The sequence below is a fragment of the Opisthocomus hoazin genome, chromosome 1 (assembly GCF_030867145.1).
Source record: "Opisthocomus hoazin isolate bOpiHoa1 chromosome 1, bOpiHoa1.hap1, whole genome shotgun sequence".
In the NCBI taxonomy this organism is placed as follows: Eukaryota; Metazoa; Chordata; class Aves; order Opisthocomiformes; family Opisthocomidae; genus Opisthocomus; species Opisthocomus hoazin.
Genome location: NC_134414.1, coordinates 81,321,911 through 81,338,985, shown reverse-complemented (window position 1 = coordinate 81,338,985; position 17,075 = coordinate 81,321,911). Strand labels below are relative to the sequence as shown.

At 43.4% G+C, this 17,075-nt stretch overlaps 2 protein-coding genes across 2 annotated transcripts; one reads left to right on the top strand and one right to left on the bottom strand.

Moving 5' to 3' along the window:
- Window positions 1–1,476: 1,476 nt before the first annotated feature.
- Window positions 1,477–16,289, bottom strand: ASMT (acetylserotonin O-methyltransferase). Its single transcript, XM_075427704.1, has 8 exons — window positions 16,207–16,289; window positions 8,259–8,433; window positions 6,952–7,081; window positions 5,496–5,564; window positions 4,852–4,970; window positions 3,954–4,094; window positions 2,544–2,666; window positions 1,477–1,919 (listed from the first exon to the last, which is right to left on the bottom strand). The coding sequence occupies exons 1-8, from the start codon at window positions 16,246–16,248 to the stop codon at window positions 1,705–1,707; spliced, it is 1,014 nt and encodes a 337-aa protein (XP_075283819.1). The 5' UTR covers window positions 16,249–16,289; the 3' UTR covers window positions 1,477–1,704.
- LOC142362141 (histone H4 type VIII-like) lies at window positions 5,857–6,163 on the top strand. The gene is given in 2 exon segments (XM_075427718.1): window positions 5,857–5,972; window positions 5,974–6,163. Coding segments are annotated over 2 exon segments (306 nt in total).
- Window positions 16,290–17,075: the final 786 nt, after the last annotated feature.

Sequence of the window (17,075 nt, the reverse complement as noted above, 5' to 3'; positions counted from 1 at the left end):
GTCGTGAATACTTATTGCAGAATTACCATGTTTAGGGAATTTGCTTTGACTAACCAAAACCGCCTGCTTTTTTTCAAGCCAAGGGCAGAACTACCACTGACACCAGCTGAGACAGGAGTCCTCTAACTCATCAAAGATATATGTCAGTTTATATACGCAGCTGCAGCATGCTGACCATGACTGGCCGGTCTGCTGGTTCAGGACACAGTGCAGCCATGTGAGCAACCACTAGTCCACAGGCACACAACATTTTTTGGGGAAAAATTGTACCACAAAATCCAGACAGGAATTTTGTTTTTTCCCCCATCATACTTCCTTGGCTGCTTGGTACAGACAAAGCAGCAAAATAATTTCTTTGATTGCTTTTTGTGTGTGGGGGGGGAATCAACAGAGACCTGGTCAGCCTCCATTTCGTGGTTTGCGTTCGTGCCCGGCTGCTGCAGGACGTAACACCTCGCTCTGTCTGGAAGGCGAGCAGGCATTCAGAACACATTACTCACAGCCTGCAGCTCCCAGCAAAGGCACCTTCACACCACGTAACTCGCAGGTAGGGAACACTGCACAGCGGCTGCAGCTTGCAAGGGAACTCTCCACAACCGCTTGCCCTGACTCTTGCCATCTCCTGTTGATACTTACAGGGTGGGAATTCCACTTGGCCATGAACCCATTACCTGCACAGTGGCCTATGAACCATGCCCTGCTGCTTTTAAGGATGAGGAGGACAGTTACAGCCTTGTAACTTGATTTTGGTATCTCAAAACATGACAGAAGGCCAACTTTTCCCTATTGAGGCTACGTTCTCCCTACACTGCACCTACAATCAAAGGAGAGGGAGGGTCCTGTAGATGGCTACCGATAAGACTATCTCAGGCTCCTCTAGTATCCAGCTTAATGTGCAAATACTCTTAGTAGTCAAGCCATGACTCCAGAGAGTGACTTTCTGATGCCTTCTCCAAATGCTCCTCACTTCAGTAATTTGTAATTCTGCTTCCAAAAGCTGGGTGGGTCATGGCAGGTTTTTCTTGGGCAAATGATTTAAAGAAGTAGCAGGAGACATGCAGTAAGGACTTCCCCAGTGTGCAGCTGAATGACTTGGCTGCATCATTCTCCCTCTCAGCTATCATCTCGGGGCCTGCCCTGTAAAGATCATCACTGGGCTTCAGCCAGTCATCAAGATACTAACTTATTTTTTGTAACTTAAATCAAAATCTAGAGAAAGTAAAAAAATATCATTTTTCATGCCATACTCCATGTTCAGACAGTATTTCTCCTGGGACTCTGAAAAAGGAGACATAATTTGGTCTGCCTATACTATATCAATTCCCCAGCAATAGAAATGCAGTTAACAGAGCCCAGTACAGCAATCAGTTTTATTTTGCAGGAATCCAAGTACAAATTCAGCTATGTTTTTTGTCAGATACAGTATTAAAATAGCAAAGAATCTGAATCAGACACACTGCACATTTCTTTCATGGGTTATTTCTTGCGGAACAGGTGTTGATTTCTTTCTCTCCATTCCAGAGCCAAAGGCTGCCAGCTTCACAGTCCATGCACGCTCAAGGTCTACCGTCAGTGATTCTCCTGACAATGAATCAGCTTACAAAAAACTGGCTCTCTTAACTAAAAGCTAAGTTAATTGTCTTCTAAGAAGAGAATATTACATTTCTCCACTTACTCTGTCTTATAAGGTATATACAGGAGATACTATCCTTTCCTTCCTAAAACAGCATCATAGAGTTTTCCAGTCCTCTTGACCTGAATCTCTCCAAAGCCAGCTGCCTCAAGGAGCTTGCTGTACTCTGCTGCCGTTCGCTCTTTTCCTTCTGTCTGGACCAACATATTCATCGAGTACAGTTGGGTTTCTAAAGGCCCACTTTTGTCCTCATTCAGAAGGGATTCAACCAGCAGCACTCCACCACCTGGTCAAATAAAGAGAAATAAAACACATGCTGAGCTCTGAAAAGATGAGATATTTTTCAGCTGAGTTAGTAGACTGGATCCTAGCCTTTAGTTTCAGGAAGAAGCAGCCGCTATGTTAAGTCATATTTCAGCATCACAGAAGACAATGAAAGAGCAAAAGCATTGGAGCATGAGGCATGCTTGGCTACTGAGGTGCTGACGTACCAGGCCTGAAGGGGATGGAAATCCTCTCTTCTCTCAGCTGAAATCCGCAGCAGCTGGGCTTACTGATTTTGCTGAGAACTCAGTTCTGTAGGCGGTGTTTTCAAAGCTTGAGGGTTCAATGTGATGCTTAATGGGATTTCTACTATGACATACACACCTGTCTCTCTAAGCAATTCCCCAAATCCTCAGTCTTTATATCTAAATATATTGAAAGAGGAGTCCCCGTGGAGGAGACTAAAACTGGAAGTCAGATAATGAAAACTTAGACCAGGCTGCAGATGGCTGGCATAAAAAAGGAAAATACTAAACCAAGAAACCCCTGCACTGAAACACTGGCACCAAAATTGCACATCGAGACTGGTGTGCTTCATATAACTGCTAGGCGAGAGCCTCCCTGTCCTTCAAGAGCTCATACCTACCAGGTCTGCAAGCCTTGTGGACTTTCACCAGCAGTTGCCTGCATTTGTCATCATCCCAGTCGTGCAGTATCTTGGATAAAATATAGAGTTCAGCTTCTGGAATTGAATCGTTAAAGAAGTCTCCTGTAAAGCAAGAATACATGTATCACACAAAACCCCTAAAACACAGAGGGCCAAGTTAAGCAAATATTTTCAGTTCTGTTCAGTTCTAAAGACTCTGGGCTGACCATGCCCATTACCCCCATCAAACAACAACATAGTTACCAGCTAAAAGTCCTCTGTGGCACTGCACAGGGGATTTTGTTCTTGTTCAGTCTCCAGAAGGTCTGAAATGTTTAAAAGCAGTAGCTCATCTAGAACAGCCATTGATGCAATGGAAAACATTTGAGTCTCAGTTTTCTTCAATGATGGGAATTCAGATTCAAAAAGCATTAAAAAGAAAAGACAGTTTCTCATGTTTTCTGTGATAGACTGCCATGGAATAAAAGGGAAAAAAAATCTCTTATCTAAGCAAATTTTCAAAAACCTTCAGTAACCACAGAGCTACATCATAAATCCATAAGGAAAAAATACAGCTCTCTCACCTCCTACCACTAGCTTCATCATCATGCCTTTTGTTCAGCACCTGGTGTACTGAATTCATAGTTTTCCCTCCGCATCTTACTTTGTTGTTTCTGCTCCCATTTATTTGCATCACTGGCACACATAACATTTCCTGTGTTTCTCCAGCTTTGTTTTTATACACTCCCTTCCTCCCTCAAAGGCTTCTCTCCTCTCTCAGAGCTTCAAGAAATATTAAGTCATTCCAACACTTTGAAGATTTCTGAAAACATTGAAAAGTAGATGCCCTTACATTAATTTTCATCATACATGGTGCAAAGACCATGACGACTGGGCAACAGGAATACGGGCTATCTCGCCCACATTCCAAGCCTGAAATATCTTAGGATTTGAAAGTCAATCAATCATGACCAGAGAAGGAAAACCCCCTGGCTGAGAGCAGGCCTGGCATCCCGCACATCTGCCAGGAGGTCTGCACAGGAGAAAAGGGAGTGCTAGGAAGATTCATAACACAGCATGGAAGTTTTTCAAAATTTCAGGACTTTTTTTTTTTTTTTTGTTAAAGTACCCTTGTTCTGAAGAAATCAAATAGTTTTGTTCAGGAGTAAAGAGCTTCTGGGTTGCTGAATAACTGAGTCCTGTCTCTGAGAGAAGGCAGCTGCAGGTGCACAACTGGAACAGCCCTGCGGTAGCAATGGATTGCAGACCTCGGCTGGGGAAGATGCAGTCTGCAGCTCTGCCCACGTAAGGGGCATCTGGAGACCTAAGCCTCCAGTATGGGACCTCTAAGTGTAGACAAGGAGCTCAGGAGCAACAGCTGGGATGACATTACACTCTGTCTGCACCTACCTTCGTGGAAAGCGATCTGACGCTCCTCAGGGGGGATAAAATGTTCTTTGGCCATTTGCACAACTTTCGGCAGGTCATAAATTGTGACGGTGGAATTTGGGTACAAAGCAGCACACTCCCTGGCCAAAGCTCCTCCACCTCCTTTGGGGAGAGCAAAAGAAGGTCAGCTCTGACACAAAGCAAACCTGTTCAGCAACATCCCCATGAAGCGATGCAGGCAACAGGGCGTTCAGCCTCATGGCAGCTGGCAAGGTACATTTGCTTCCCAGGTGTTACTAAAAGGTAAGAGGAGGGTCAGGAGAGGCCACCGTCTCCATTTGCTCTTCAGGAAGGAAGCTTCAGGGCCCCCAGCACACAGGTTTATGGGGTCAGCCCCAGCTCTCACAGCTCCTACGCACCCCCTCAGCCAGACCGAGCTGTGGATGCTGGAAGGTGGGAAACGAAAAACAGAGCCACTTAAACAGGTGCTGGGGAAGCAGTGATGGATCATGACACATTCCATGAATCCTGGCAGCACTGGGACAGTGGAGTGCTGCAAGGTAAAAGGCTGCAGACAATATCTCAATGACACCAACTGAAGTAGAGGAGGGAAAGAGACTGGCACTGGAAGAATGTATCAAGCAAGGGACAAGACTATGCCAAACCTGACACATACACAAGGGGATAAGCCACTACTCACGCAAGTGAGACTCTAGTGAAAAGCATTCAGCTTCCTAATGCTCTCACCACTCTCACATTTCTCTTTTTAATCCAACCAAGACAGTAAAAAGCTCTTTTTATTGCTGAGATATGTCCTGCTTTCCATTACTCTGTCCATCATACAACATCGGAATTACTTTTCTTTTCAGAGCTTGTAAAAGACAACAGTTCAGAGGCTTATCAATCTACTGACTCTCACCTCCCAGGTCAAAAATGTGCGTGAAAGGGGAAAGGTCAAATGCAGCAAGAACATCTCTGCCACATATACTCCATACTGAGTTCTGTCCAGCCATGAATTTCAACATTTCTTCTTCTGATCTAATAATGCAAACAGACACAGCACATAGAAAGGGTAACTTACAATATCCTTGGTGATTCTGATCATATAACTGTTATTACAAGTTTTAACTCAAACACTAATCTCTGGTTTTATTGACACTGAATACATTCTCTTTGCATATAAACCTACCTCAAGTCTTAACCATAGCAGAAGGGTACAGATACGCATTCATGCATTTAAATAGGGAATTAAGACTAGCGAACTCCAAGAGTGTATTATGCTGCTAATTCTCAGGCTTCCAAGGGATTTTTTTTTCCTTCAACTACCATTGCCTCTGTGCCAGAGACCTGTGATATGTTATTCAGAATGGGAAATGATGCATTTCTATTCAAAATATCAGACACTGTCCCAGTAATGGATATGTTGAGAAAGAAAAATGCTGCATGATGGTTCTGATGATGGTGATTCTCACATCATCATGTTTAAATATCCTGAGCCATAATTAAAAACATTAATTTGCTCTACAATAAGAATAAAATTTCTATAAATACACTAATGATTACCTGTACATTGCTCCAAAAGGGTCTTTAGATGAAACACCAAAAACTCTTTCATACTGGTTTCTTCCTTCTCTAAAATAGCAACCAACAAAAGCATATGAGTGTGGATTTCTTTCACCCAAACACACCTCAGCGCTGTAGTTTCAGCTAGGTCATCACTGTGGAAGGTGCTCAACTTTTTACAGAATATTATGCCACCCTGTTTATAATGGCTGTAAAGTCACCCTCTTTTGCCACCCCAAAATATGCCGATATATTTTGCAACCTTTCAGAAGAATGACTGGTTCTTTTCAAGGCCAGGTTGGATGGGGCTTTGAGCAACGTGGTCTAGTGGAAGGTTGCTTGTGTCAAGTGGGATGAGACCATGTCTGGCAGATGCAAGGGTGGGAAGGGGCTCGGCAAGGGGGGCACCAAGCGCCACCACAAGCTGCTGTGTGACAACATCCAGGGCATCACCAAGCCAGCCACCCGCCGCGTGGCTCGGCAGCGTGAAGCACACCTTGGAGCTCATCTACGAGGAGATGCATGGGATGTTGCAGGTCTTCCTGGAGAATGTGTTCCATGACACCATCACATACTCTGAGCATGCCAAGGGGAAGACAGTCACGGCCATGGACGTGGTCTATGCCCTCAAGCACCAGAGACACACCCTGTACAGTTCTGGTGGCTAAACTTCAATTTCTGGGATAGGTTAATGTATTTAGAACCCAAAGGCTCTTTTCAGAGCCACTAGAAGTGGTTAAGTCACCGTCCCTGGAGGTGTTAAAAAAACATGTAGATGTGGCACTTCAGGACATGGTTTAGTAGGCATGGTGGTGTTGGGCTGACAGTTGGACTTGATGATCTTAAAAGTCTTATCCACTCTATGATTCTCTCATTCTATGAGGTGTCCCTGCCCATGGCATGGGGGGCTGGAACTATATGATCTATAAGGTCTCTTCCAACCCAAACTATTCTATGATTCTATGATTTATGGGAACACATCTCAGGTAAAGGTGCAAGACTGGTGCAATCATCACAACCATATGTGATCATCAATTGATCTGACTGGGACAACTGAGACTCCAGCCCCATATTAAACTACTGCTATACACCTTTGGAACAGAAGTATCCTTAGCCATCATTACTCATCATTCACTTTGTTGATGCCTCCTCAGGTAACAGCCACTGTAATGATCAAGTGCTTTCCTGAAGGTCAAACACACAGATTACGATTCCTAGATCATCTCCACCATCAGAAGGAATGGAAAACAAGAATACACACAAACGGTAAAAAAAGAAAAAACCAAGAACAAATACTGGCTATGTGTTAATAGCCAAAATGATCTCTTGGATTTTCTTTCTGAGAACCAGCCACCATCTTCATTATGCCCTTCCCCAGCAACACACCACTCTAAGAGCAGCCACACAGATGCCACAAAGCCATCTGCAACAGACAGCGCACAACACTCCTCCTTACCTCACAGCATCAGCCAGATAGTGCCAGCACAAGTAGACTGTATTGGAGTAATACATCATAATATGATACTGAGACTTTGGACTTGATTTTGTAAGGTAGATGTTGGAGATTTCTGTGTTTCTGTAAAGGGCTAAAGGGTGAAATATATTTACTTACTAATATCTACAATATACCACCTCACCTAGCCTATCACACAGTATGGTACTTATCACCAGAAGATGTCTATATGACCAAAGAGAGAAACACATTGCTTCTACAATCAATCCTTCCACTGCAATGAGCAGTGGGTGAGGGTTGCTGAAATGTGCATTGCCCCATTCAATGTGAGTAAACACTATCTGCCTGCCCTTACTCCAGCACCAAGAATTTCCTTCAAGAACAGCAAGAGGAATGCATTACAAGTGTCATAATTTACCTATAGGTTTCTACCACCAGAGGAAGCTTTTTGTATGCTCTATTTAAATGAGAAGCCCTTGCAGACGTTTCCGGTCAACAAGGTCAGCAACTGGGAGACAAGTTCCCAAAACAGCATGCCAACCACACCTACCCTCTCTCTGTTCACTAGGGCAGGACCTTCTGCAGACAGATGAACACCCAAAGGACTCACAGAAATCTCCCCCACTGCCTCCAATGCATCTGCAGGGGTATCACTCGCCCATGGGACTGGCATACAAAAGGAAAATTAAAGATAGAGCCTGTTCTCCCTGAACTCACTGGGCAAATACTGTAAGCCCTAAAACACGGCAAGGCAACACAAGCCAGAGCAGGTGACACAACTTTTAAGACTCTGGCTAGTCCTGACCACAGAACCCTTCTGACCACATGGACTCAACATCTGTGAAGCAAGGGCAAACTTACATTACCTCTCAGCTCAGATCAGCATCCTAACAAAATACTTCACGCAGTGGTAAAACCCCAAAGAAAACCAAAACGTGTTTTTAAATCATGCTATTGCCCATCCACCCTGGCATTTTGTTTTAAGGTTTAAAATCATGACCAACCTCAGAGTTTTCTTGAGACCAGCTCTGCAGAGACTCTGAATATCTTCTCCAAGGTCACCTGAGGCTCTTTCACAAAGAAGTTTAGGGATATAGAGCCCTTCACCTTCACTTTACATCTTGTTGACATTTGCTGCTTCTCATCCAGTTGAAGAGCGGATGGTGTTCTCAAGCAATTCCCTCCTCCTTCCAGCTACAGTAACTGGCCTGACACTAGGTATCACCTCCCCCCACACACCTCACCTCACTTTCAAAAACCTCACAGGTTTAAGTCTTTTATTTTCTTCCCCTTCTTCTGCCCTTTATTACCTCCTACTTGTGTCAGCTTTACTGCCAAGAGCTTCAACCCCACACAAGCATCCAGCAGTCTTTCCATGCCCGTGGTGCTGGTACCCAAGCGCGCAGCAATGGCATCTGAAGACAGAGGCTCTCCCGATTCCAGCAGAAGATCAAACACCCCCAACTCACAGGCAGTGAACACAACCTGGGGGTAAGGAAAGGTGGGAGCAAGAGATCAGGTGATAGCACCAATGCCTATTGCATTTCTAAAGCTGCTTTGTTGGAGAAAATACACACATAATAATATTTTTTTCAGGTAAATCCATATTTCATATAAATGAGACCAATGATTAAACTCAAGCTTCTGTGGACATCGATAATACCATACAGTGCTTCTAGCATAGATTTTTTTCACTTTTTTTTTCTGGTGAAGCCAACCAATGTTTTTGGCTCACAAAGATTCACATTTAGAGACCAGGTTTCGGGTGTGAATGTTCCTGCCTCTTCCTTAGCTTCAGAGAACGTTCTCACAGTCTCTCTTGATTTCTGCCTGGAGAGCACAAAGTCAAGACTGGGTGGTGGTGGGTTTTTCTGCTGTTGTTTTTGTTCTTTGACAAAGCATCTAATGTACGCTCCAATGAACCCTGGAGACTCTCCTGTGGCTTGCAGCAGAGGGGAATATCTCACGCTATGGACCCTGTTTTCAGACACTGACATGCATGACTACAGTGGTCTCCCTGAGGCAGGGAGGTTCACCACAGCCAAAAGGAGTGCTTCATTCAAGCCAGAAGAATTGCCTTGTCTTTTCACAGAGAAGGAAGGTGTGAAATATCTCCAGGAACAACCCTCAACCTTCAGACAGACATATGTACCATACATGAGAAAAACATCCTTCTTTAGCTGGACACCGTCAAATTTACAAGTATTAGTTATTTCTCTGGCCACACAAACATGTCTAAAACAGTAACAAAGGCATCAACTCTACAATGATTTGATAAAGTCCATGGGAAGCTCCTTTTACCCTCATTAAGAACATGGTTTAACCAAAGTTGAGATTGTTTCTCACAAAAACAGTACCAGTGTTAACTGGAAAGCACTGGGCACCCTTTACTGTCAGCTCAGCCTTTCAGAAGCCTTAGGATGCAGCAGTATTTGCACAACCCAAAGAGCATTCCTTTGTTGTTGGCCAAAGGTGCAGCAAGGGACAACAGGAAAGGTAACTAAATAGTAAATGAGGAAAAATTCTCCACTGCATTGGATATTATAATTTTATGCCTATGTGCTTACAAACACACAAAACCAAACAACATCAGTAAATATTAAGGAAAGTGGAACTACTAGTTCTACCTTTGTGCCTTAATCAAATGCTGTTTGCAATAACTGTCATTTTACCAGACTCTTTCTTTCACCTGAAAAGGCAATGACAGAAGTTTTTAAGGTAAGGCTTCTGCATAATACTTACAGACAAACCATGGGAGAGGGAAGGAAATTCTTTGAGAAGATATTTGAAAAATCTTGTTCTTTGTATGGCTTAACAGGGAGGGCAAAAGGCAATTCCAGGCAGCCTTCTATTTCTAAAACTCCAGAAATGAAAAGTGAGAAGAAATCCCACCATCAAAGGAACCTTCCACATTTAAGGCACTCGGACAGCAAGCTCTCAGCTATAAATCCCTGTGTTTTTTATAAAGTCTCATGCAGAGACAAGGTCTACTCATCCAAGCCTCCAAAGGTCAGAGAAGTCTCAACAAATGCTAAATCTATCCTGAGGGGTCAGGCCATTTTCAAATCCTTTTACTTTTCAAATTTCCTTCCTGTCTAGATGAGCAGACAGGATGCTTTTGTATGAGATGTTTTTCATTCCAAAGACTTACATTCAGGACTCAAAGTGAGATCCTTGAATATTTCTGTCTACATACTCTTAGACATCTGTCCAAGACTGAGTTGTATTTCTTACCTTTGAGACTAAAAATCCACTGTTGTATTGCAAGATGAGTTGAGGGTAGTCAAGGTCTTCTGTGGAACCCATCTTCTTTCTGCACTGAGGCACAGATTCTCTGCCTCTCTTCATTTAAATAAGCTTCTTTCCACCAGGCACACAGCACACCACCTGACCCACTTAATCTTATTGCTTCTGAGAAACATGCTGGTTACAAAACCGTGTTAGCTAAGTTATTTGGCTTCAGTGGGTCTTTCCACCAGGTTTAGCTGTTTCTTTGGCTCTTCCATCATCAAGTACAAGGCTGAAGAAGCACCGCAGATTAAAGCTTGTATTGTCAGTTCAGCGGTCGATTAACACACAGGTGCTGCAGAAGCGCTCGAAAGCTTGTAACAGGCAAAACAGAAATCATTACAGAGCAGCATCAAGAACCTGAACTCAGTGCAATGCACCAGGAGTTCATAAACCAAAGCAGAGTGTTACTCGGCGCTTGTTCAAAAGCAGCCCTACTCCATCAGCCTGGCACTTTGACGCTGGAAGACTTCCCAAGAATAGAAATTCTTACATATGTCAGTCAGCCCAATGACGTGACCCCAGAGAAAGACAACACTTCGGCAATTCACTTCAAGTGAGATGTGGACATTCACAGGGATTTAAGAGTGAACGAGTATCAGCTCAGCTCAAAGCAGCCACGGCATACTCCTGGCCAAGCCTGGCATCTCCCACGGCCCTAATTCCACTCACCCCTCACTCAAGCGTATCCACTGCACTTATCTTCACTACGCTGAAACAAAGATTTGCTCAACCTTGGGTCCAGGTCATGGGCCCAGGGCCTCAGATCTCACTCGTGCAAGGAAAATGACTGGCACAACTACTATACAGCAGGCAAGAGCTGCAGAGGAAATAATCTGAGAGCAGAGTCCACCCAACGAGCTGAAGAAAGCATTCCACCACAGTCTGTGCCTGGAATGCTTTCCACCCGGGTGTGGAAAACTTGGGTGTGCTTCCCTGGCCTGGTTTTCAAGCTGTACCCACAGAAAGGATAAAAGAAACACAGGGGCATTGCCAGAGGGGAGCTGAAACTACTGTGATGGACACAGCTCCAGATGACCCTGGGGCTGGCAGTAGGATACACCCCATCCCTAAGGGCAGAAGCAGCCAGTCTGAAGAGAAGCTGTAAGAGTCTATTTGCTGTGCTGCTTTGTCGCAGTGACTAGTTTGCTCTGACAATGATTACTCAGGTGAAGTCTACAAGGAATTAAATCTACTTTTGTCCCTTCTCCATATTTTGCAGGTCTCTGCACATTCTGGCTTAGACAGCAATGCCTGTTTGATAGCTGCCAGTGATGATGGGCAGGGATGTCCTACTTGTGCTTTGCCATGTTTTGGCAGAGCAGGGTCCTGAGGGATGAAAAAATGTTCTACATTTTCCAGCTGGCTGCCACAGTCTTCCTCCCCTTCTCTGCAAAACTAACCAGGATCATGCAGAAAGTCCTTGGGAAGAAACAATGAAATGACCGCCAAGTGCCAGTTTTCATCGGAAGATCAAAACCCTGGATTAGTTTCCTGAAAACTCTCTGCCCCGCTGTCCGTTGCTCCAGCTTGTAGATGCCTGCCATCTTGCCTTTCTGGGCAGATGCTGCAACTCTCAGGTGAGAAAAGACCCTTTCCACCAAGGGAAGACTCACAGTTTTTACACTACACATTCAGTGACCCTTCAGGCAACTTTAAATGTGACCTGATTTAGGAAATACAGTGATGGCAAAATGTTACAAAATACCATTTTTTTCAGTTGCAGCTTTCTCCATGCTTCATCAATGAAGTTAATGGGCAAAACTTGAGCAATACAGTTATCAACACACAGCTCAACATTTTGTGTACATTAGCTTGGTGTATGTTTAGAGACTGCATTTTACAAATCTGTCTCAACACAACATTTTAATGTTCTCTTCCTTCCTAGGAAGTAGGGTTATACTTGTACGCTGCTGCTGAAGGTTAGTTCTGTGCTTCTCTTTTAAACTTGCCTCATTTTAGAAGAAACAGGCCAGTATAAAGTTTTCCACATGTTCCTTCTGACCATTTTGTGGATGCAGTGTAACCATCTCAATTGAAAAGCTCCACTGTACAATCCTTCTGTGAATCTGTGTTTTCCATTCAGATCCTTACACTTCAGCCAAAAGATGTCATATTTCTTTTAGCCACTAGTGAAACAGCAACTTACTTTAAGAGTTAGTTGTTCAAGTTAGTAGGCAGATGTTGCAGTTATCAGCCTTTTTCCCCTCAGTACACAACTCAGAAACAGGATCTATTCCCCAGGTTCTCACACCACGGGGTGTCCTGTGTTACCAAAACACTATGCCTGAACATACAAAAGTTACAGCAAACACCAAACCGTAGAAACACTTAGACCTCCTCATCCTGGCCAACGCTGCCCGTAGATACAGTGTTATCGACTTGCTACCTCACCAGACTTCACTGTTCAGTACAGGTTAGACACTAATATTCTGTTTGGCAGAACATGGAGGCTGAAATCACAACACACCTCTCTGCCAAAGTGACTGTGGATCTGCACAGCTTGCATCTAACAAGACATGGTTTCTCTGAAGGAAAAGCCTGGACAACAGGTTCCAAGGACTCAGCTACATTCATAATGGACATCTTCCCCTGCTATCCCCACCTCCAGGAGAGCGCACAATCTCGTTTTCTATTTAGGAACTTCCATCTGCCTATGTACTAAGTGCAAGTCTACAGAGTTCATTCACTTGCCCAAATCTAGACCCACTCTTAGTGAACATGCTACAGAGCTTTTCAGTTCTTCACATCCATTCCAAAGACAGTTTAACTGGAAAGAAAGCTCAAAAACTTCTCATTCAGTCTCCATCCATATGTTAATGTTAGTTAAAGTTAGAAGTTAGACCAGGCTAACTTCTTTCCCTCAACAGCTTTCCCTCTCCTCTGGTTAAAATATAAAAACAAATTATACATAGATAAATATCACTAGTCAAAGACAAATATTGTTAGCTGAAAGATTAGAAAGCTGTAGGAAAATAAGAATATTTCTCTGCTAAAGGCCAATTCTGCCTGCCTGCTACTGACAAGAAAATTGGTGCAATTTTGCCCAAGCATAAAGATTTCCCGCTCCCAGGATCATGACAGCTATTCAGATCCAGTCCATCAGCCACAGTGGAAGCAAATGCTCGCCACCCTGATGTATACATTTCTCTTCTGTTGAGCTAAACAAAACAACTCTAGGAAGAGCTAGCTGCTGCTCACCAGCTCATGAACCACTTCCCTCAAATGACTCAGCCACAGATTGGTATCAGATATTACAGTGACATTTAGCACAGCTGCATTAAAGACTCATTAGTATGAAAATGCTTAACCCTTGGTTCTTGTAGTTTTGACTAAATAACAGATGGTTATCTGCAAAACTGTAGAATAGCATGTCCTAATGGGACATAAATTGACTTCACTTAAGGCAAAGTTATAGGGTATGAGATGCTCTGGTAATAAAATGACCACACAGTTAATTAAACCCACTCGAAGTACTTTTTAAATTATGACTAAATCTGTCTGTTGAGGACACTAGATGTAATCATCTAATGGGATTACTACCAGTAGCAAGATGTAGGGGAGGAGAGTTGCAGATAACCCACAGCAGATTCATGCAAAGCCACACAGTGTGTTGCTGTTTCCAAGTAAATTGTTAGTGAGGCTTAAAGTCTAAGCTCCTTTTAAGCTACAAATGCATTCATGAAGATGAAATTGCAATGGCTTGCTTTCTCTAAAAACCTCATCAAGGTTTTTGTTATAGAGCTTAGACCACGCATAGACTAAGGCTGTTACTTTACCTCCACAGTTCTATTTTGGTGATGAATTTTTCTTTGCCTAAATGACTCATTACAGACAAATACTACACAAAAAAATATCTACATCATTTTTGCATAACATCTGAAAGTAAGAAATGATCTATAAGAAAAGCAGATTTAGTAAAATTAATGTCTGCCAGTAAGAAATGGCAGATGACACTATTTTCACACATGCAACCTTCCTTATAAGCAACAAGTACAGATCTCAGGGATGTGACTACAATAATGAGTTTCAGTAATGCCAATATGGAAACAACTGTCCCTTGCTACCATTATTAAGCCTCTAAGTATGCCCAGTTTACATCAGTGGCCTGGAAGTGCATGAAGATAATACGGTTTGTGCCCCCCCTCGCCTTTTTTTGTAAAGAATCCTACAAAGCCAAGACATCCAGTATCACACTTATTCTTTGAAACAGAACATCCAGTTTCATTGAAAAGATCATTTTCTTTTTTATGACTTCTAAGCCTCATGTTTCAGAATAGACGCGTTTCCTTAGTAACACAACTATCGCTTCTGTCAGTTTTTGACTGCACCTGATTTTATTTGTAGAGCCTGATTTTATTTTTTATAGAGAGATGCAGAAAGAAAACCAAGATGAACAGCAGCTGAGGCACGCCCTCATGCCAGAAATGACTACTGCTCTATTAAGCATCACAACAGCAATCAGTGGTCACGTAACTGCCTTGCACAGGCCATTTTACACTTGCTAATCTGACAATCCTCTCCTCCACTTCTTCAAAAAGAGAGCTTTAGAAAGAAGTGTCCCTATGGCTTGGCGTGGGCAAGCAGTCCTCAAGTCCTTTTACCTGGTGACTCTCCTCAAATGTTTTTTACAGTCGTATGCTGTTTGCAAGCCACGTCAGGTGGAGTGCGCAGAAGAGAAAGACTTTGCCAGTCCTTCCCTTTTCCAGTTAAAGTAGAAACTAACAGACACCACTAGGCAATTCCGCAGTGCCCTTACAGGCAGATATTTGGGATCATACGCAGAATTCTGGGGAAGACCTGGCGTGAGGGTCATCAATCCAAACAAACTGGATAACCAGTCCAGTTTCAAGGACACTTCACAGGTGCCACAGTGCAAGTGTAAAAGCATTTGTTTGAGCTAACCTATGAATTTTTTTTGTGAGGCAGCAGGAGATGTATTCAGGAGATGTAGCATGTGAGGGGGAACTAGATCAAATTAATCTTCTGTGCTGTGGTTAAAGAAGAAAGGATGGTGGTGCATGCCATTTCAGATAAGCCTCAAGAGGCCGGTGTCAGATTAAATACAAAAAAAGTAAGAGGTACACTTCCTTTTAACAATAATAATATCTACATGTGTAGGAATGTCAGACACTAGATAGATCTGTTCAGCACAGTCAGTTCTGAAGGATCAACTGCAACTAACTTGCTGCTTTATACAAACACTAGAGAGAACTGTGCAAATTTGTTGTGAGGCAGCAAAAGATACATTCTGCAAATAACACGTTCCCTGGCCTGAGGAAGGACCAGATGAACAGAATGCAACATAAGGGTAATGAACTGGGTGTTGTATCCAGATTATAACCAAACCTCAAAGGCAGGATACCAGATCAAAACACAGGCAATAAATATATTTCCTCTTAATTACAATAAAACTATCTCCTTAACTTCTATAGCAATACAAGACATCAGTGGTCAATTCTGCTCACTCTTTTATGAATTAAGGCATCTGCCAAACCCGTTGGTTAAATTGCTGTCTTATACAGAATCTAACACCTCCACCTCTACTATCAAACATGAGCAGTTGCAATAGTCTGTTACATGATCCTATTCATGTTCAAGAACTGCCCTAAAGCTGACACTGGTGTGATGTCCAGGTAGCACTGATCAGTGATTAGCTCTCATTGGTTTGCCTTTAAAGCCTTGTGGTCCCTGGTACCGTCCTGTGCTCATAATTTTGGAAGTCACTGAAAAAATTCCCATTTTCTCTAACACCTTTCAAGATGATGCTTCCAAATAACATTTCAAATGTTTTTTATATGCATACCTAATCATGTATATGCTCTTATTCTAGGTCATTGAACAAATTCCTCCATAAAGGTAGAGTCAATTAGAAGAAAACATGGATATGGTCACAGCTTTGGTAACCACTTCTTGCTAATATCAATTACTTCTGGCAATATGACTCTTACATTATCAAAATTACTTTACCACAGCAGGCAGTAAGCAGATGGAAAGCACCACAGCAATCATATTGAAGGGCTTGGCTTTGCCCTTGTAGAGAAGATGTTGTTTCGGATGAATAAGCTGCTTCCTGAGTCACCTAGTGCAGGCTGAGTCCAAGAGATAAAAAGAAAATTGCAGGTTAAAATACTGTAAGCGCAGAGGCTCCTCAGTCCCCAGACAGCAACAGGAGGAGGCATTCTTCTTTAAGGATCAGAACCAGGATTATGCAGTAACACTGTCAACAGCAACAGGAACTTGGATTTCTTACCCTTTCGAGGCTCATGTTCTTCTTGGCTTAAGTGGAGCTGCAGGAAAACCACTCCTGGCTGCCAGTGCCACAGCCGTGGTGAGGCAGCAGCACACACAGGGACAGCATGCCTCAGCTCCCGCACAGCACAGGGAGCGTCAGGAACGTCAGCCCACAACCTTCCCACCCCCTTCAGCTCGGACCTTGCTGCAAGCCGTCTGTGGCGAGCAGGGTCCTCATCCTCAAACAGGAAGAGGCCACACGCTGCCTTGTATCATTGGAACACTAATACCCTTCTCAACCCTACACAACCAGAAGAGCAAGGTGGGTTCCCACTGGCTCCATCCTATCCTCCTGGCACCTCTATGAGGACAAAAGGCAGACATTATGTTTTGTGGTGACAGATGTGACATCTCTCCTGGAGCTGAGTGCAAGAAGAGATGTGCATCCTCACAACGGAGGAAAGTCTCTTCCCATCTCATCGTGTGACTTAATACTCAAGAACAGAGACAGAACATCAGAAGAAACCCTGGGCACTTCTTTGGACTCAGTAAATGGAATAGAACTCAGGGGTCTCTCTCATTGCTGCCAAGGCTTTCCAGCAGGC

Bases quoted from the DNA above. Each gene is read 5' to 3' on its own strand.
- ASMT (XM_075427704.1), bottom strand. From the start codon at position 16,248: ATGATTGCTGTGGTGCTTTCCATCTGCTTACTGCCTGCTGTG. The intron at 8,434-16,206 runs GTAAAGTAATTT...CCTTACCCCCAG, and splicing joins TCTGCTTACTGCCTGCTGTG to GTTGTGTTCACTGCCTGTGA. The intron at 4,971-5,495 runs GTAATCATTAGT...TTGCATTATTAG, and splicing joins CCTTTTGGAGCAATGTACAG to ATCAGAAGAAGAAATGTTGA.